We start from the raw sequence: 17,939 nt of genomic DNA on the forward strand, positions 1-17,939 counted from the left end.
CAGCGCGGCCCCTCGCCCGCAGTCCGCCCCGGGAAGCGGCTCTGTGCCCCCCGAGAGGCTCCGACGGGGCTTTACCTCAGCCTGAGCGCGGTTTCCCCTCAGCAGCGCCGGGTTTTACTGCTCAGCCGACGGGCCCGGCCGCTCGCCCGGGCGAGGGATGCGAGCGACGTCGCGGGCGAGAAAGACGAGGGACGCGCGGGGCTGCGGGGCCGCGCTGCCGGGGGAGGGGGCGGCCCTTTCCCGGCGGTCCCGGCGGCCAAGGCGGCTCCGGGCGCCACTGAGGCGGCGCGTCCCGGCGGCGGCTCCGGTGGGCGGTCGGGGGCGGTCCGCGGGCGGGGGGCGGTGGCAGCAGCGCGCTCGGTTGTGAGCGAGAGCGAGTGCGTGCGAGCGAGTGCCATGGCCGGAGCCCGCTGAGAGCCACAATAGGAGCGAGACCCCGACGCCCACCGGGACCCCCCGCTCGCTCTCCCCCGCGCCAGCCGCCGGCGGAACAGCAGCGCTCCCCGCCCTGCCCGGCACTGCCCCCCCTCGCGCCCGCCGCTCCACCTCGGCTCGGCTCGGCTCCCTCCCGCCTCGCAGGGCCCTTCTCCGGGAATGTGAAGAGGCAGCAGCACCGCAGGCAGCGGGGAGTGCACGGGACTGAGCGGAGCCGCCCGCGCCTGAACCCGCCGCCGACGCCGCCCTGCGCCGGGGAGGCCGCGCTGCCGCCGCCGCCGAGGCCGAGGCCTACAGGGCTCCTGCGCCGCCGCGGCAGCGACCGAGCCCGGCGAGAACCGCACTCGGGCCGCCGCCGCCGCCAGGCATCGGCCGCGCTCCGCCAAGGCCGCCGCCGCCTCCCTCCGTCTCCGGCTTCTTTACCAGGAGCGTCAAGGTAACTCCATCGCCGGCCCGGCGGTGCGGGAGGAGGAGGCGCGGGGGGCTGCGGGAGGACATGTTCCAGCTGCGGAGATCCCGTCTGGAAATGACAGCCGAGAGCGGATAATTGCGCCTCTGCTCCCTTCCCCGCCGATAGCCGTCGGTATTTTCACTTCCCCCCCCACCCCCCCACCCCCGGGACCGACGGATCTGATGAGCGTGGCTTCGTATTTACCAAAATACTCGGGGAATAGAGCGGAGGAAGCAGGGAGCGGTGGCCGGGTTTGCAGCTTTTCCCCCTCGCACACAATAAATAATCTCGGGCTTTATTCCCCCCGCCCCCCCTCCCCCCCACTGTTGGTGGAAACAGAGTATTTCCCTGTGATAGTGTATGCAGGGCAGCGAATGTTCATTTGGAGAGGCGAAAAAAAGATCAGTGTTTACTGTAAGGTTGTTAGGCTGGATGTAGTCTTGTTGAATTAGAATTAGATTTTAATAATTTATAAAGCAGGTTAGGGAAACTGTTACTAAATTTACAGCGGAGAAGTGTCAGTAAAGCTCCTTGCTGACACAATGATCCTGCAGTTTAAGTGATCTACTTCAGTCGCTGTCCATTATTACTATTTTTATTATTTTTTGTAATTTAATTTGGAGAGAGCGTGCAAACATTTCTGCAGGGATGGTTACACTTTAATGATGCACGTGATGAAGAGGGGAAGCTTTCTGATGAGATGAGATGGGGCCAAACCGATTCAGGTTTAGGGAATATATTTTTGCTGATATATTCAGAATTTGGTTTATGTAACAGGTAACTTTGTGTGTTTTTGGCGGACTGTTGAAATCTTAGAAGTGGGTTACTAAAGTACAGGCCATTCTATTCCAGTTTATCTGACTTTTTTATTTATTAATCTTGGCTGGGGCCTGAATGCCCTGGTGATGGTGGCTTTTTTTTTTTTTTCCTTGCCTGGGTGATAAACAAGACCAGTTTAAGGTATGGGTTCATGTTGCTGATAGTATATTATATTTAGAAAGACTGAGCTGGTAGTGAAAGAATACCTCAGGAGAAATCAAAAAGATGGAATAAGATTTTTTCATTATTGTAATGCCAGCTGCACAGCTCAGCTTCTGGGTGCTGCACATGCTTCCTTGAAGAAGCTATGGAGTTTATACTCCATTTTTGATAGCTTCAGTGCACCTACATGTAATTTTGCATTAAATAGTTCTTATCTTTTGGAGCTTGTTTACACTGTTGCAACAAATCATGCTTTCGAAAGCTTTTCTTACAAAAGACAAACCCAAATAATGCCTGTTTCAGTGGATTTAGTAACCTAGGAAGCACACGGGTAACCAGATAATTTCAATAAAAATAATAAGTACTCGAAAGTGTTCTGTGTGTTGTGGAATCAACTTCTTGTAGCACACGAGTCACTTTGGTAATTGAAGTCAACAGACACTGCGGATGAGTAATGCTTTCCAAGGACATGCTCTAAGACCCTGATCCTGCAAGTGCTTACGCCGATGCTTAACTTTGCACGGGTGCCTGTCCTGGCCGAAATCGACAGAGCTGCCCTCGTTAATGATCTTGTCATTAATGCAGATGAGGCTGCTGGAGTTAACTGTGCACCGAGCTGCTTGTAACGTGTAGGCCTGAATTCCTCCTGTCTCCTCTCCCTTGAGTATTACTCATGTGTTTCATCAAGCTCTGATGGGCCTTTTTAACAGACAGGACCAGACTGGTAAATAAAATAGGTGGATGCATTAATTCAGTGTTTGCTAGAGGTACAGAATCAGCTGCAGGAGTACCACCAAGGCAGGTTTTGTAGGAAGAAGCAAATGCCTATTGCTTAGGCCAGCTGAAGTTGGGAAACAAACAAACTTTTGCTTGCAGAAGCCTTTTTTGGCTCTCTGCCTCTCCCTGCAAACCTTGTCTGTCTCATGCCCTAAGAGCAGTTACTGCTACCAGGCTGCCTGTCGTCCAGAAATGCCAGGACATGGAATAACTACATGTAAAGGCACTCACAGGAAAATAACTGAGTGTTTCTGAAGTGGAGAATAAAGAAGTAATATGCACAGTTTGTCAGTGTTAGTGACATTGTGAAGCATAGCAGTACTTTTTACTATACTTTCCTAAATTTCTATAAAATCTTGTATGTAGGTGTTGCAAATAAATAGAGTTTTTGTTCTGTCCTGTGTTTTTTGTCCTGTGCATATGGGTAACCTTAAATCCAAAAAACCATCTGTACCTTTTTGTGTACCCTTCTTTAGAAGAGTAAGTTGAAATGACTTCATCCCAAGGAGTGAGTAATTGAAGCTACAGTCAGGTCTGCAGGTGTATGAAGTTCTGTTCTGACAAAGTTCTGAATGCAGTGATATCAGCATTAGGTCTGAAATTTTTGGCAAATGGGAGACAGAGATAAAAAAAAATAAGCAAGAGGAATTACTACACTAATAATTAAGTTCCATTAAGTTTATTCCATCTATAAGATGGGTTAGATCTCTCAACAGTTTCTCTGTGTGAGTTGTCAACAGGGAAGCAGTGCAGGAAGAAGATACTTGGAAAGTTTAGATTAATCTTCACCTGTTTCACTCATTTGGAACACATTTTTAACATGTGCTTTCCTTCAGTAGGGATATGTCCTCAGCACCAACTACTCCTCCATCAGTGGATAAAGTAGACGGATTTTCTCGGAAGTCCGTCAGAAAAGCCAGACAGAAGAGGTCACAAAGCTCCTCCCAGTTCAGGTCTCAGGGCAAGCCTATCGAGTTAACTCCCCTGCCTCTGCTAAAAGGTAAGATCATACACAGTTTTTAATAAAACAATTTTTGCTCTACAACCAACTTTGAAAATCAAAATATTCTATTGTCAGGAATCGCAGGGAAATTTTGCAGGCATTGAGAAATGTTTCGTGCCAGATATATATGTATTTGAGCTCTACAAAATATTTTATCTGTGACTTGAGGGTGTGGTAATTGTTTGCAATACTTTTGGAAGTTTTAAATGCTGATGTTAACCCCTACCATGGCTTAAATTTTCAAGGCTCTCTGGCTTTGTGCAAGAGTGTTCTGGTTTGTAAATTCTCAGCAGCTGACATAAATCAGCAGTAATTTTGGTAAGGGTAAATGGATTTGTGAGCTGAAGGAAGCTGTTTTTTTAATGTCTTTCCTTGGTGTGTGGATCTGTACCCTGTGATAATGGTGCCAACTGCGGCCCCTAGAGCAAGAGAGGAGGTAGGATCCCCTCTCATACCATTTGTGCATGGATTGCTCCCAGGTCCTGCCTTCTGCTGGATTTTGAAATGGAAAGGTCCCATGAGCTGCAGCCTCCCAGGGGGAAAGATGCTGCCAATCTGGTCTTAGGCAAGACCCTACTGTTTTGAGATCTTGCATATCCCAATGCTGGTTGAGTTTCTGCTGGCAGATTTAACTTCTAATTTGAGAAGGAAAAATATGATCTAGCACACTGCTCTAAAAAAGATTCCAATATCTCTGTGGTACCTTGATTGCTTCCCCTGAAATCTAGTTGTCACTGAATTTCAGTACAAATTGAGGGGTCAAAAGCACCTCTCAGAATGTCTGTCCGGTGAGGAAGGGGAAATCACCTTTCAGGAGTCTTCAACACTGACTTCTCAAATGGTTTATTTACTTCTGTGTATTTTTTTCATTGCTATTCTTCATTTCTGCCTTAAGTACTGAAAATAGGCATGGCTGGTGCTGATAATTCTGGAAAATAGGAAGTTTATTAGGTTTAATACTGTGTCTGTCCCTTTTTGGGCAAGTATATTCCCCACGTTCTCTCATCTACCTCCTTTGACAAATATATTAATCAGAGTATTGAAATATGTAACAAATGTGGAACTGCACTTTGGTTAGTTCTCAACCCCACCTCATTAGGATACAGTAGTTGCAAAAAAAACCAAACCAACAAACCCCCAAAAATCTCTCACCTTAATGTGTGTCTTTAAATTTAATTAAAAGCAGGATTAGTTCCGGTGGAGCTGTCATTGCAATATTGTTTGCTTCTTTCTGTGGCTCCCTGTAAGAATGCACAAATGGAATATCCTGAGTCAAATGAAATGTGCCCTGTGCCTGGTGGTGACTTTTATTCAGTATTTCTCAGTTTAGGGTTGGTTGGTGCCACTGGATTTGTCTTTGTAGTCTGCAGTGAATATTATTTGTCATTCTTTGGGTGATCCTGTGCAGAGCCAGGAGTTGGACTTCTATGATCTCGTGGGTTTTTCTCTTTGTTGTTGAACTCTTTTGTTGTTTTGTGACAATATGATGAAGAAGCAAATACTTCTTTCAAATAATATTAAAGCTAAGTTTTATACTTTTTCAGGTAATTTTTGATATGCAGGTTGTTTCATACCAGTTGCTGCATTTTGGAAGGTGACTGGAGTTTATCCTTTGGCTTAAACGATGGGATTAGTGGAAAACATTTGGGTTTGTATTTGTACAAATGAAGAAATTGATGTTGTAATTATTTCACTTTACTCTGTAGTCCCATTCAGGGAGTAAACCAGGCATGGGCACAAGCATAAGTGAAACAGTGAGAACCTCACCTTGCAAAAACACAGGCGTGTCCAGGTGCTTAATTTGACTACTGCAGCCAGTCCTGAGGATTGAGATATAAAACTATAATAAGATAAAACAAACAGATGGGGAGCAGAGAGTGTTGGTGAGACATTTATGATTAGTGTCATAATGAGTTACAGTGGTCCAGCTTCAAATTAAGAATGTGATCCTGGGAGTTGGTTTTCCCTCTTTGCCTTAATGCGGATTCCCAGAGGGGCAGGGATCTACCTGTGCAGATTAATTTGTGGGATTTGGGCCTAACAATTGCTCTAAACAGCAGAGCTGTTGGTCCCTGCAGAAGGGACACTGACAGCTAAAAATCTTGCTGCTGTTTGGAAAGATTCTTGACCTACATTAATATTTGTCACATTCAGGATTGTTAAGTCTGCAAGAAGTGAGGAAATTATTTTCTCTTATGTTTTTCATCCCTTTCTTGACCAATTTCATCAAAGTCCTGATTATTTTTTAACTCTTACGGTTACACTCACCTTCCAACAAGTGACCAGTCCTATTCCTTCTGTTAAATAACTGTATGATTTCCAGTTTTATCCTGGAAAATTTTGTCTTCTAAACCCAAATAGAGAAAAGATACCAGCAAAGTAGCTTTTTAAAGTCTCAGAAAACTGAACTTAGTTTGGAGATGTGCAATTGATAAACTTCCTGGTTTGGGTAAATTTCAGGTTTATTTAAACCTGTTCAGAAATATTTCGGTATGGGAAATTTTTAGAGGACAGACCTCAAATTCATAATCATCAGATGTATTTCATGGAGGGGTCTTGCTTACACAAACATACATGCTATGCTTCCTTCAATTTTCTTTTTAAAATTTTTTTTGGGATATATTGCATATTGACATTGTCAGGCTGCTTTATTTCAAACAGCCCTTTATGGCCTTCAGTATCTTCTGTGATTACAAGAATCATGAATGCAGAAAACTGGGTAACTGCTTGGTCCATTCCTTGCAAGTTTTTATACTCTGCCTGTCACCATAATGATCTGAGCACCTTCCAGTAGTGTATTAAGTGACGTGACTACACATCTGTCACATCTTATCTGCTCTCCTTCCTTTCCCTAGGGGCAGAGTCACATATAGTGAAATGGCTTGTTTTGGTAGTGTTTTAATGCAGTCTGTTGCCTTCTGTGAGCATACATGCCTGTATTGCAAAAACAGATAGATACACCAGCCTTGTTGTTGTTCTTTTGGTAATAAAAATATTTTGGGAAAGAAAAATAAGAGAGATGCTATGTTTTGATGCTCTGTACAAGTCTGAAGGATGAGCTGCTATTTAGGAAATGGAATAAGAAAAACTGGAATTTTCAGTGTTGCTCATTTCAGGGGAAAAAAGTATGGAGAAATGAAGTTGTTGCTCTCATATTTTTTTAAAAAACCGTGTGGATGGTATCTGTTTGTAAACAAACATTTAATGTATTTGGAAAACAAGGTGTTCCTTTTGAGGCTTTGGTGGGCTGAGTTCAGGCTTTCAAAATCCCCAAGTCAAAAAAACTGCTGTTTACCTGGAGTAAAGACTTATATATTTAGATGATTTAATTGTGTTTTTATTTATTGCATTGTGACAAAATCTGATTTGAAATTGTCTTTTAAAATCTGACTATTGTCCAACACAATACTTTAAGCCCAGTGTTTTCTCCTTTGTTTCAAGTGTAGAGGAATGGGATGGGAATTGCACATGAGAGTTGTGGCACAGTTGCATTTTGCCTCTTCTGTATGTTTCTCACATGCATTTTTTTGAAGGTTGCATGCTTTTCCCTGGTGTATCTTGCAGTGCATGATGGATTTTGGCTGTACTTTGAAGAGGCTGCTGGTATTACCCAGGCTGACAGGTGCCTTAGGTGTAACTGGCTTGTGACAGAGCAGTCCTGGTGAAGGGCCCTTTTTTGAGATTGAGTAATTCCATCTATGTGCCTGAGATTCCCTCCCAGGTTTGCTAACCAGGTTTGTGGTGTGCCTCAAATTGAGCTTGTTCTGTAGAGGAAAATAGGATTGTAGCTGCGTTGGATAGGTGTATTATTTATTGGAGGACTATTTTGCTTTCATTTTGTATAGCTGCTCTTTTTACTTAGAAGTCTCTAGAGGTGGAACAGCAGGAGTGCAATGTTAGAAAGCATTTGGCTGGAAAAAGAGTATATTGTAAGTGCTGGACATGTGAAAACAGAGCAATTTCAGTATTACCTGCAAAAGGGGGAGGGGAGCTCGTTTGTGTTTCTGCCTGGTGTCTGTACGGGTAGGGGAGTGTTCAGAGGATGAAAACATAGAGATGATTAAAACATCATGTGTCTTAAAAATGCACATTTAGCATCCTGAGAAATTGCACAGTAAACTTGCATGTAGCTCACAGCATCGTTGCCCTCACTACAAATACAGAAGTTAGGCAAAGCAAACCATCCAGAAGCGAGACTGTTAATTGTTAAACCATTTGTATCCCATTTTTCTAATTCAGGGTGTGTTTTTTTCCTGTCATCTTTCTACATTTTCCTATGATTTAATATAATTAGTGAAGGTTACTTTCATGTTCTCTGCAACTATTGTATATTTTTATTGAAAACATTTCAAAGTTTGAATTTTATTTTTAGATGGTTTTTCCTCCTTAAAATAAGCGCTCAGAGCAGAAGTTCTCTGTCAACAGTACCAATTGCTTTGCTACCTCAATATTATGAAATTTTTTGAGCTTCTAATACATTTATCAGATAGTTTCCATGGCATTAAAGAATTGGTGTAGTGGCAACAAAAGAGCATTGCATAGTCAAAAAGGGAAAAATCTTTTTCCACTTGCAGTTTGCTTTTGATCATTAAATTATTTCCCTATAGCTGAGATTTTATTATAAGCTTTTCTTGTGAATCTTATCTATTGGTCAAATGGTGAGGTTCCTAAAGAGTAAAAAATCCTAACAATTTGAAAAGACTCTTGACTAAGAACTACAAGATGTGCACCTTTTTGTTCAAATGCAGTTACTTCTGAATTTTTAAAATATTTCTTTATCATAAAAAAAGTATCCAGGTCTTTGCAGACCTATGGATGCCACCTAAAACTTGTTATATGGGAAATAGTTATGATTTGAGTTGTAGAAGAAGAAATACAAATTTTGTTTTCTGTTGGCTTCCATGGGAGCTGCCTGCTTATCTTGTCTGTGCTGCTCTTCATTTAAGATATTTGGAATGTTTTACAGATAATCAGATATACAAATATCAGTAAGCTGTTAATAAAATCACTAAGCTAAATGCTCTCTTCTCGTATATAAACAGGAATTTAGGGTCATAGTGGTTATAATTTCCCTAAATAAAATTCAGCCTTATTTACAAAATTAGAAATAGATCTTAGGACTCTTAATTTATTGCATGGAAGAAACACTGGAACTTGGTTTGAGCTGCATGTACATAATCAGGGATGAATCCTGGAACTGCTTCTAGGAATTTTATGCCCATTCTGGTTGATATAAATCTGGACATAATAGGCCATCTCTGTGTAAGATTTGGGAACAGGGCCACAGTCTCAAAAGGAAGAAGTACTTAGGCCATTTAGTATTTTTTTTATGAATATGTATGATGTTCTAGTCATAAGTAATAAATTTCTTCACTTTCTTTGCGCTCTTGTCAGTTGGTTTTTGAATATGCACTTAACCTTCTTTATAATCTGTTTACATCTGTTGTTTGTAGAAATTTTTTTCCAGTAATCTTAAAGGTTTCTGGTTGTTTCAATACACTAATTACATTCTGGTTTTTTTTTTTTTTTTTTTTTTTTTTTTTTTTTTTTTTTTTTTTTGTTTTTGGTTTTTAAATTTTTTTAAAAAAATTTTTTGGTTGCTTTTTACTGTCTCCCACATTGGGAATGTATTTTTGTAGGACAATTGTGTAGAGAATGGGCAGGCTAAGTAAAAGAAATACCCTCTTAACAGTGTATGGTTGGAAATGCAGTTGGTGAGGAATTCTGTCAGCTGATCCCCACTCATCCAATGTTTCCAGTCAGTTCTCTGTATTCATTTCTGAATTGCCAGTTTTCCTATGGCCAGAGTGGTGGTGGGTTATTTTTTGTTTCTTGGGGGAAGGTGGTTTGGTTTTGTTTTGTTTTGCTTTGCTTTTGAAGCCTCCAGTGTAATTGTTTTACTTCCGGAATTTCTCAGCCTGGAAAGTGTTTAGTGATGATGATTCCCACCTTTTCCTTTTCTTTTTTCTTTTTAATAATTTTTAAAGTGAAGTAAGTTATAATTCCGTAAAATGTGTTTCTATATTCTTCACAAGATTGAGTGGAAAATCTTGATAATTTTCTGCAGGATGTTTAGACTTTATCATAGAATCACAGAGTCACAGGATGGTTTGGGTTGGAAGGGACCTTAAAGGTCATCTCGTTCCAGCCCCCTGCCATGGACAGGGACACCTTCCACAGACCAGGTTGCTCAAAGCTCCATCCAACCTGGCCATCATCATGAAAACTTTTGGTTTCTGTGCAAGCCTCTACTTGTACAGTATGTCTTTATAACATTTCTCAGTAATACTTATCTCTCTAATAATATTGCCATTTTCTTTTCTGTGCCCAAGTGTAACTCTGTGGGTCTGTAATAAAACCTCCTGTTTCTGTAATAAGTACCTCCTTTATATTCCTTTCCTGAAGTACCTTCAACAAATACAAGTTCTGGTTCAGCCAAGCTATTATTTCTATATAGTGCACGTGGTTGTTGAAGTACAGTTCTGCCTTTATAATTGATTATGTTATAGAGCTTTACTGTTGTGAAAGAACACATTTTCCATATTTCTGGAATTATGTGTGTATTTATAAAATCTGTGTTTGTGTATATTACATGTGTATAATGTATAAGTGTATGTAAATAAGCTATAGACATATTTAATGTCATATACAAAGTTTAGGTTTGAGTTTATTTAATTTTCTCTTCTGATTTTTGAATGGGATAGTGCTTCTGTTCATTGGTAGAGATTTATAGTAAGGCAGCAGTCCTTTCACATTCATCCATTGTAAGCTACTGCCTCCCTGAGAAAAGAGCACTTTCATTAATGCTTTCTGGGGAGTGGGAGGAGGACACACAACTATTTTTAGGTTCAGGGTAACTTCCTTTCACCTACAGTTTTTTCATTCAAGTTATTACTGTTTCTTTGACTCAATCAGGCAAAAACCCTTAGTAACAGAGGAGGGGACTTGGGGAGCTCAGGGAGTTTTGGTAGGATGGGTATTTATGGATTACTGTACTCTTGATAACTGTATAACTCACAAGTATCAGCAGATGGGCTCACTTTGCTTCATAAGAGGTTAAGGCAAATCTGTTAGAAAAATACTAGAATCTTCCTCTGAAATCTCCCTGGTAATGTCATTCTGGTTGCAGGTGCAGTGACAGGAAGGTTTTTTTTTCTGGTGGCAAAACTTTGAGAAGTTCAGGAGCCAAGTGTGGCCTCTCATCTGCTGAGAGAAGTGTCTGAGGGCCACAGTGTAAAACAGATTGTTAGAAACATTGCACCTCCTCCTGATTTTAGTGATGTGCTTGATCCTGTGTCCTCTCAAACAGTTAATTCAGCAAATCTGAAATGCTGGTGGGTATTTATGTAGGGTTGATAGTTTCTGTGTCTGTGGTTTTCTGCTTAAAGTAAAAAACAGTACAGCTACAGTCTGAGGATCTTTATCAAGCGTTTTGAAAGATAAGGCAGCTGTCCAAAGAATCAGTGTAAAATACTTTTCTGCCCTTAGTTGTTGCACTGATTGGAAATTTTGTCTGTTTTCAACAAAGTCTTGTAGTCAGACCAAAGAGGAATCACTTTGAATAGGAGTAATAATGATTCACAGCAATGGAAGGTTTTTCACCAGTAGTTTTTTTCTAATTGTTATATTAAATCTAAGAATATGTACATTTTCAAAATTATGCACGTCAGTATCATTTTACTTTTGAATTTCCTGTAGGAAGTTTATTTTTCCTGTCACAGTATGTCTGATGTTAACAATTTTTTTTTTGCTCGAAAACAAAGTATTTAAGATTTTACTTTAAAACACTTAGCATTTTTAATATATTTTATAAAAAAAGATTATTATTTTGTTTTTATTCTCTTTGTTGATTTTTCCATTCTTCTTCCATTCCAGTATGTATGACAGATCTTAGACAGTGGTATTTGCCCTGTGTGTGAAGTGCAAGGTCCTTCCTGTAGCATCTGCCAGAGGAGGAAAACAACACAGGAGAATTGCTGTACCTGGTTAAATGGGCAGAAAGCAAAAAAAAAAGTGAAATGGATAATTTCTGGGTAGCTTCCCAAAAGAAAAATTAGAATATCAGATTGCTGTAAAGTCTGTTTTACAGGGTTGGACATGGTGCCAGCTCTTCTGTAACAGCAGTTTGTGTTCCCCGAGCTGAAGAGCTTGTTCAATACCTCAGTGTTGGACTTGAGAGCTGACCGAGTTACAGGAGATGTGGAGAGTGCAGGCAGCAGTCTGCTGTTCTGATTATAGGAGTTTGTGCATAATTGGGGTATTTCTGAAGATTTTTATGAATTGGAAAAGGTGCATCTCCTGCAAACACGAGTCACAGATTCAGCTGTCCTTACTTGATGGTATTTTGCAGAAGTTGAAGTAAACCATCAGTGTAATCTCAGGGGTGATGAGTAAATGCTGACACCTTTGTGCCCCTGCTGGTTAAAAGTATCAATTTTAGAACTTGACCCCCAGCAGGAGTTATGATAAACTACTCAGTTACAACAATTTTTATTCTGAAAAAATCAGATACCATAATGAAGGATAAGGTTAAGTTGAAATTGTGTGTTGTCTGGAGTTCTTTGCTGTCAGATTTTGACTGAAGCAATGAAATAAATACAAGTTGCATGGTTATCTGTTTTATATTTTTGAATGTGAAGGCTGCCTGGGCAAAAATGTAGTTTGGGTATTGGGGGAAGCATTTCTTTGGGTATTCTCTTATCAGAAGGTTAAGGAGATCTGTCATTAGAATTGTTAGTTTCTAACTCTTTGAGAAGTATCAGAAAAAAAGTTTAGTGTCATTAAGGAGTAACTGTAGTTTGTAGTAACTCTAGTTGGATGTGGTGTGTAGTTTTCTGTGGGATTCCTAGAAGGTTTTAGGAAGTTCTAGGGATGCATTGTGTGTGATGTATTTTTTCATAATGCTCATGATATAGCTACCTAGTCTGAATTGTGCTTTTGTTGTTTGGGATTTCTATACTTCTTTACAGTGTCATGAGTTTCATGTTATTATGACTTCCTTGGCTTTTTTTTTTCCCCATGTGCTTGTACTGAACTTGGATTTTCAAATTTTACAGCATAGGTGGTAGCAAATTTGTTGCTTTCAATACTTTTGTCATATGGATTATGCTGCAAAGGAAACCTACTGCACGTTAAATTTCTCCTGTTGCAAATTGACACTATGGATAGTTAAAAACTGAGGGAAGGATGATTTAACTTTTTAGAGGAATTAAATATTCTTATTTTTCCTTTATATTACCCAGTGGAATGTACTGTGAATGCATAAACTTTCATTAATTTTCTTGGCAAGTTTCGCTCGTGTGCTCTCCACTTTCACATTCCAACAGCAGGACATAGATGTTATATGCAGCCTCTGTATAAATTAGAAAGTCTTGTTAGTGTTTTCTGATTTCATATAAGGTTAACTGTTCAAAACTGTTTATAGAGAATATGTTTTCCCATCTCTGTGTAAACAGAAATGCAGAAGGTGGTGATTACAGCTGAGACAGTACTTGATTCACTGTCGAGAACAAAACTTATTGGCTGAATATTGTCAGTGCTACCAAGGGAGAGTAAATTTGGCAGCTTGCTCTCTTGATGTTTTCAAATAACCTTTTTGGGATAGCTTTTTGAAGAAGTTGAGGTGGTACTGTGTCATCATGGTTCTCCTTCACTTTCCCTTTATTCCACCCAGCCCATACTTCTCCTGTTTTCTTCTATGCTTGTTCCTTATCACTGCCTTCCTTACTCCCACTTCTTTTTCTTCCTGCACCCTCTGATGGATACGATAACATATTTTTCCACAAGAGGGTGATAAAACTCACACGTGTTAAAACGAGCACTCCAGGTGGAGGGGATTGCAGAGGTTATTGACAAACTCAGTAGAGTGAAATTAGCTGTACTTATACAGAAAAAAATAGTCTGCTCACCTTCAGCTCCATCCATGTGTTACAGTGGTTGTTTGTGTGCACTTCTGGGGGCAAGACTAGACCTGTCAGGATGAAGATCCACCCTGGGAAGAACATGCCAGCTCCATCCTGCCTCTGTTGTAGTAATCAGACCTTGCTGCAAGACAGTCTTTCATATCTTTATTCATGCAATAATTTTCTTTTTCCTTTCTCCCCTACGCATTCTCATGGTAGTTCTTGCTTTTTTCCCTCCCTCTCCTGTTTACTAGGATACAAAACCTCCTTCTTTATTGGTCCTATGAAACTGCAGTGGTTGAAATTTTATTCATCTTTAAAAAAGATAATTCTTTAAAAAGAATGAAAAGATGAGGCAGAGAGAGAGAAGAAAATAGCCACTCTCGTGGTTGGTCTTTAATAGGGAATCTTAGTAAAAATTTCTGGTTTTGACTGTACCCAGATTTGAACAAGTGTTTTACTCAGGACTAGATGCTGCTTCAGTTTTCCTTTTTAGGGCTAGGAAGGCTGATGGAAATAAGTGGTCCTTAGTCCCTCTGACAAGAGCAGCTCCAGAACTGTGTGCCTTAAGTGGTGGAGACCATGACTAGAGTTCTGGCACCTGGGCTTGGCTCTTGGAAGAATGGTGTGGTGTGGCTGGATGACAGAGATATGGGAGTAGATCCATTATATATGTGGGAGAGGGTTGGGATGCAGGGCTTTTCAGATGACCTTCAAGAAGAAGTCAGCATTTCAGGGTGGTTGTTAGCCTATATTTTGGATGCCATAATCTTAGAAGTGTCCGTCGCTGTCCAATTGCTTTGGAATATGATCTGAGCTGCCAGATGAAATCTCTGCAGTCACAAGTAAAAAGAGCTGCTGTGAGTCTCCTAATATTAGAGAAATGAGCAAATGAGCTCTGTACTGTGGGCTAGGCATAAGCCAGGCAGTGAAAAGGCTCCTGGAAAAATTCTAAACGCTTCATTGCCATGAGTCAGCAGGAATCGTGGCAAGGAGGGAGAGAGGAACAAAGTACTTGAAGTTATGTTTACTCCATCCTCCTATTAACTGTGAAATTCCAGGTCATAGAGTGAAAATTTCTCACTCTTCTCCAATTTCAGGAAGAATAAACAAGTGTCCCAACTAATAAATAAAAAAGATTCTATCTTTTTCTAAAAAGACAACCACAGAGTAGATGATCTTGTCAGAATCTCTTTTTAAATATTTTGTCTCTCTTTAACTGTGGGAAATTCCAGTGGCAAGAGAAATGTGCTGAATTTCTCAGGACAAGTCTGTTCCTCTTCCTGTTCTTGCACTGTCCTGTTTGTCCCTAAACTGCCACATCCATAATGTGCACAGTCAAGTAGTCAAGTTCAATAAACAGCATTTGGTGCTCTTGCTTCATGGGCCAAATATAAGCTTTGTATAATCTCAACATCTTCCAATTAACACTCTTGATGTGAACATCCCACCCTTACAGTAGAAAAAACAATATACAAAACCCCCAAAATTCTTAGAATTTCTGTATATGCTTCTGAGCTGATTCTGAGTGTAAGGGAATTGGGGACATTCTAATTTCCATTAGCAATATAAATCTATTTTTCTTAAGTTTTTGGGATATTCTCGTGATGAAAGAATGCTGTAATACCTAGGAATAAAAAAAAGTAAAAGGCTAGAAGCAGGCTTTGAGTATCTCTAAGCAAGTTTCTCTTATTTCCTGCTTGGTAAGGAGCAATCATTCCTCCTGCAGAAACTTTCTTAATCAAGGACTTTGTAGAGAGGAGGATTGCCATGCCCTTCATATAGATTCTAAGGTGACCTCATTTGACATGAGTGCAGCATTGGTTTGTCTTCCCTTGTTTTGTACAGTTGTTCCCAACATGAACAGGCATTGCACTATGGCAAAAATTCATTTGAGAGCCAAAATCTTCAAAGTAATTTCAGTTGTGGTGAGATGTGCCAAAACTTCATGGTCAATAAAAAGCAAATGGTTTGGAAATGAGCATATTTTCATGTTTATCTGCTTTTGGAGAAGTTTTGTACTTGTGGATTAAAGTGTTCTGATATATCAAATACAATGAAAATGCTCTAAAAAACCACATCTTATACAATAAAAAATTCACAGACTGTTTTTCATTACACTTGGTCTTTTAAGCTAAAGCACTCAGTAGTTCATAGTATTTTTTGCCTATGTAGTTTCAAATGTCTGAAGGAAAAGGACCTATCTCATGTCCAGAGCTGCAAAAAGGAGAGGAATAGAGCACCCACTCGTGTGTGCTTCCTTTTGGGAGGGTTGTCAAATGGGTGAAAGGAAAGTAATTCAGCCTTCTCCCCATTCCTACATTCAGTGGCTGGACAGACACTCCCTCCCTCTTTTTTTTGTTTTTGCTCATGCTGCTTTTCTGGTTAATGCAGTTTTTCTGCATTGTTGTTTCCCAGGTTTCTTGTCCATATTGAATATCTATATTTGGGATTATTTTTCCCAGATGTATTAGCTGATGTTTTTCCAAACTGAATTTCACATTATTTTCTGGCTGTGTAAGGAATGTGCTTAGGTTCCTTTGTATTATTTCTGATTTTACTGCTACTCAAAGTTCTCTATTTAATATCCTCAGAAGATACTATCTATATGCTATTTTAATCATTATATCATTAAGGAAGTTATTAATGTCTGGACTGAATTGATTCTTATATCTCACTGGCATTTCTTTCCAGTTGGATACTTGGAGATTTTTATCCTTTTAATTCTAAACTTCTTGGCAACACTGTGTGTGTCAGCCTCTTCTATCCAAAAAAATTTGAATCTGCTTTAAACGTAGGACTTTCAGGGAAAACTGAAGTGTGATTCATGCTGGAACAGAGTAAACTTCATAAATTCAATCACAATTGAAACTGGAGATGTGTTGTAATCACTTCATATGTATTTTCACATGCATTTCAATATGCTGTCTTTTGTACTTTCATTTGTACAGTAGTAGTTCTTAAATGATAAATTATTAAGTAAATATTTTCCCAGTGGAATGTGCTTTCTATTTTTGTATATCATCTTGAGAACAGAATGTGATTCCTTTCTGTAGGGTCAGCTATTTGAAATACTTGCCTGTGTTTGTTCTAACTGCATAATCTATAATCCTCAGTATGTCTTTAATCCACTTTATCTCCTACAGAACTAAATCTTCGGAACTGGGGAGAATATAGTGTGATAGATGGTATCTAAGGTTATAAAGTTTGGGAAGATTAAATTTACTTCTGAGGTCAGATTGATTGATTTTGGCAAATAACAGATAAAATAAATGACTAGTAAAAAAATAAACACTACTCATATTTTCATGCCTGTGGAATAAACAAATAATAAGTAACAAAGAGGTTTTGTAGTGTTTCATCTCTAGAAATAAGACAAAATTAAAGATGAAATTTCCCGATTGGCTAATATTAAGCATCTCCTACAGTGATAAGGAGAAGGAATTGATTTATTTTCTGTTTTATTTTTCTTGTGTGAAGTTGACTTGAACTTCAAAATGTTTACCTTTGTGTGTATGACTAAGGCAGAAACCAGAGTGCATTTTTTAGCACTGACCACTTGGGACTGAGTGGATGCATTAATGTGAACAGATTTAACCTTGGGTTCAAGGAGAAGGTGTGTGCAACCACACAAGTGTCTTGAAGTCTGTCCTGGGAGAAATGAGTTTGTCCTGGGATTGTTTAGGGTGGCTTTAACACTTTGGGGTGCTGGCTTTGCTAAGGATTGACCAAAGTGCTTCTGTGGGATTGCTTCCTTAGAGAAATGGAAGGAGAAAAAACTCCTTTTTTTAAACCTTAAGTAAAACAAGTTGTCGAAGGTCAGGTGTCTGTGTTTGTCTAATAAAGGTATTAGGTACCATTTGTTAGGGGATGATGGATTTGTCATTTCACCTAGTGATAAATAATCTGATTTTATAAAGTGTTTGGGGAATGAGGATAATGATCATGTCAAATGGCAGCTTTGCACAGCACAGTTAATGAAGGCACACTGCATAGCAGGCCTGGGTTCAAAGTCCACAAGTACTTATTTTGTTTTAAGTAGTTGGTGTTTAACACAAATACTCCTGGTTTCATATTTTAGAAGAAGCAAGATGATCAGCAATGTTGAGTAAATCTGGCTCATCAGTCCTAATATTTGTTCTTACAACAACATGCATAATACTGAAAAAACCACATGCTTCTAATACTAAACATAAGAAAGAAGTTAGTGTGGAATTTCAGCATACTGTACTTGCAAAATTTAGGACAATCTTGTGAGGAGATGTAAATTGCAGGGAAGCTTATTTACATGAGTAGAGATTTCCTTTATGGAAAAAAAAGCTACCATGTAAAACATGGCCTTGTCTGGTACAGACCCTTAAAAATTATCCCATCTGAGCCATTCCCTGGA

At 39.8% G+C, this 17,939-nt stretch overlaps 1 protein-coding gene across 2 annotated transcripts in view; it reads left to right on the forward strand.

Annotated features, from left to right (window-relative positions):
* The first annotated feature begins 730 nt into the window (after nt 1-730).
* PPP2R5E (protein phosphatase 2 regulatory subunit B'epsilon) overlaps nt 731-17,939 on the forward strand; it is a 72,802-nt gene continuing 55,593 nt past the window's right edge. Inside the window, exons 1-2 of one of the 2 annotated variants that reach the window (XM_030240329.2) lie at nt 731-871; nt 3,484-3,644. In XM_030240329.2, the coding sequence (XP_030096189.1) occupies nt 3,488-3,644 (157 nt within the window). In that variant the 5' untranslated portion in view covers nt 731-871; nt 3,484-3,487. Of the gene's footprint in view, nt 872-3,480; nt 3,645-17,939 lie in introns of both variants that reach the window. The other variant, XM_030240328.2, reaches the window with a different exon arrangement.

Source organism: Serinus canaria, chromosome 5 (assembly GCF_022539315.1).
Source record: "Serinus canaria isolate serCan28SL12 chromosome 5, serCan2020, whole genome shotgun sequence".
NCBI lineage: Eukaryota > Metazoa > Chordata > Aves > Passeriformes > Fringillidae > Serinus > Serinus canaria.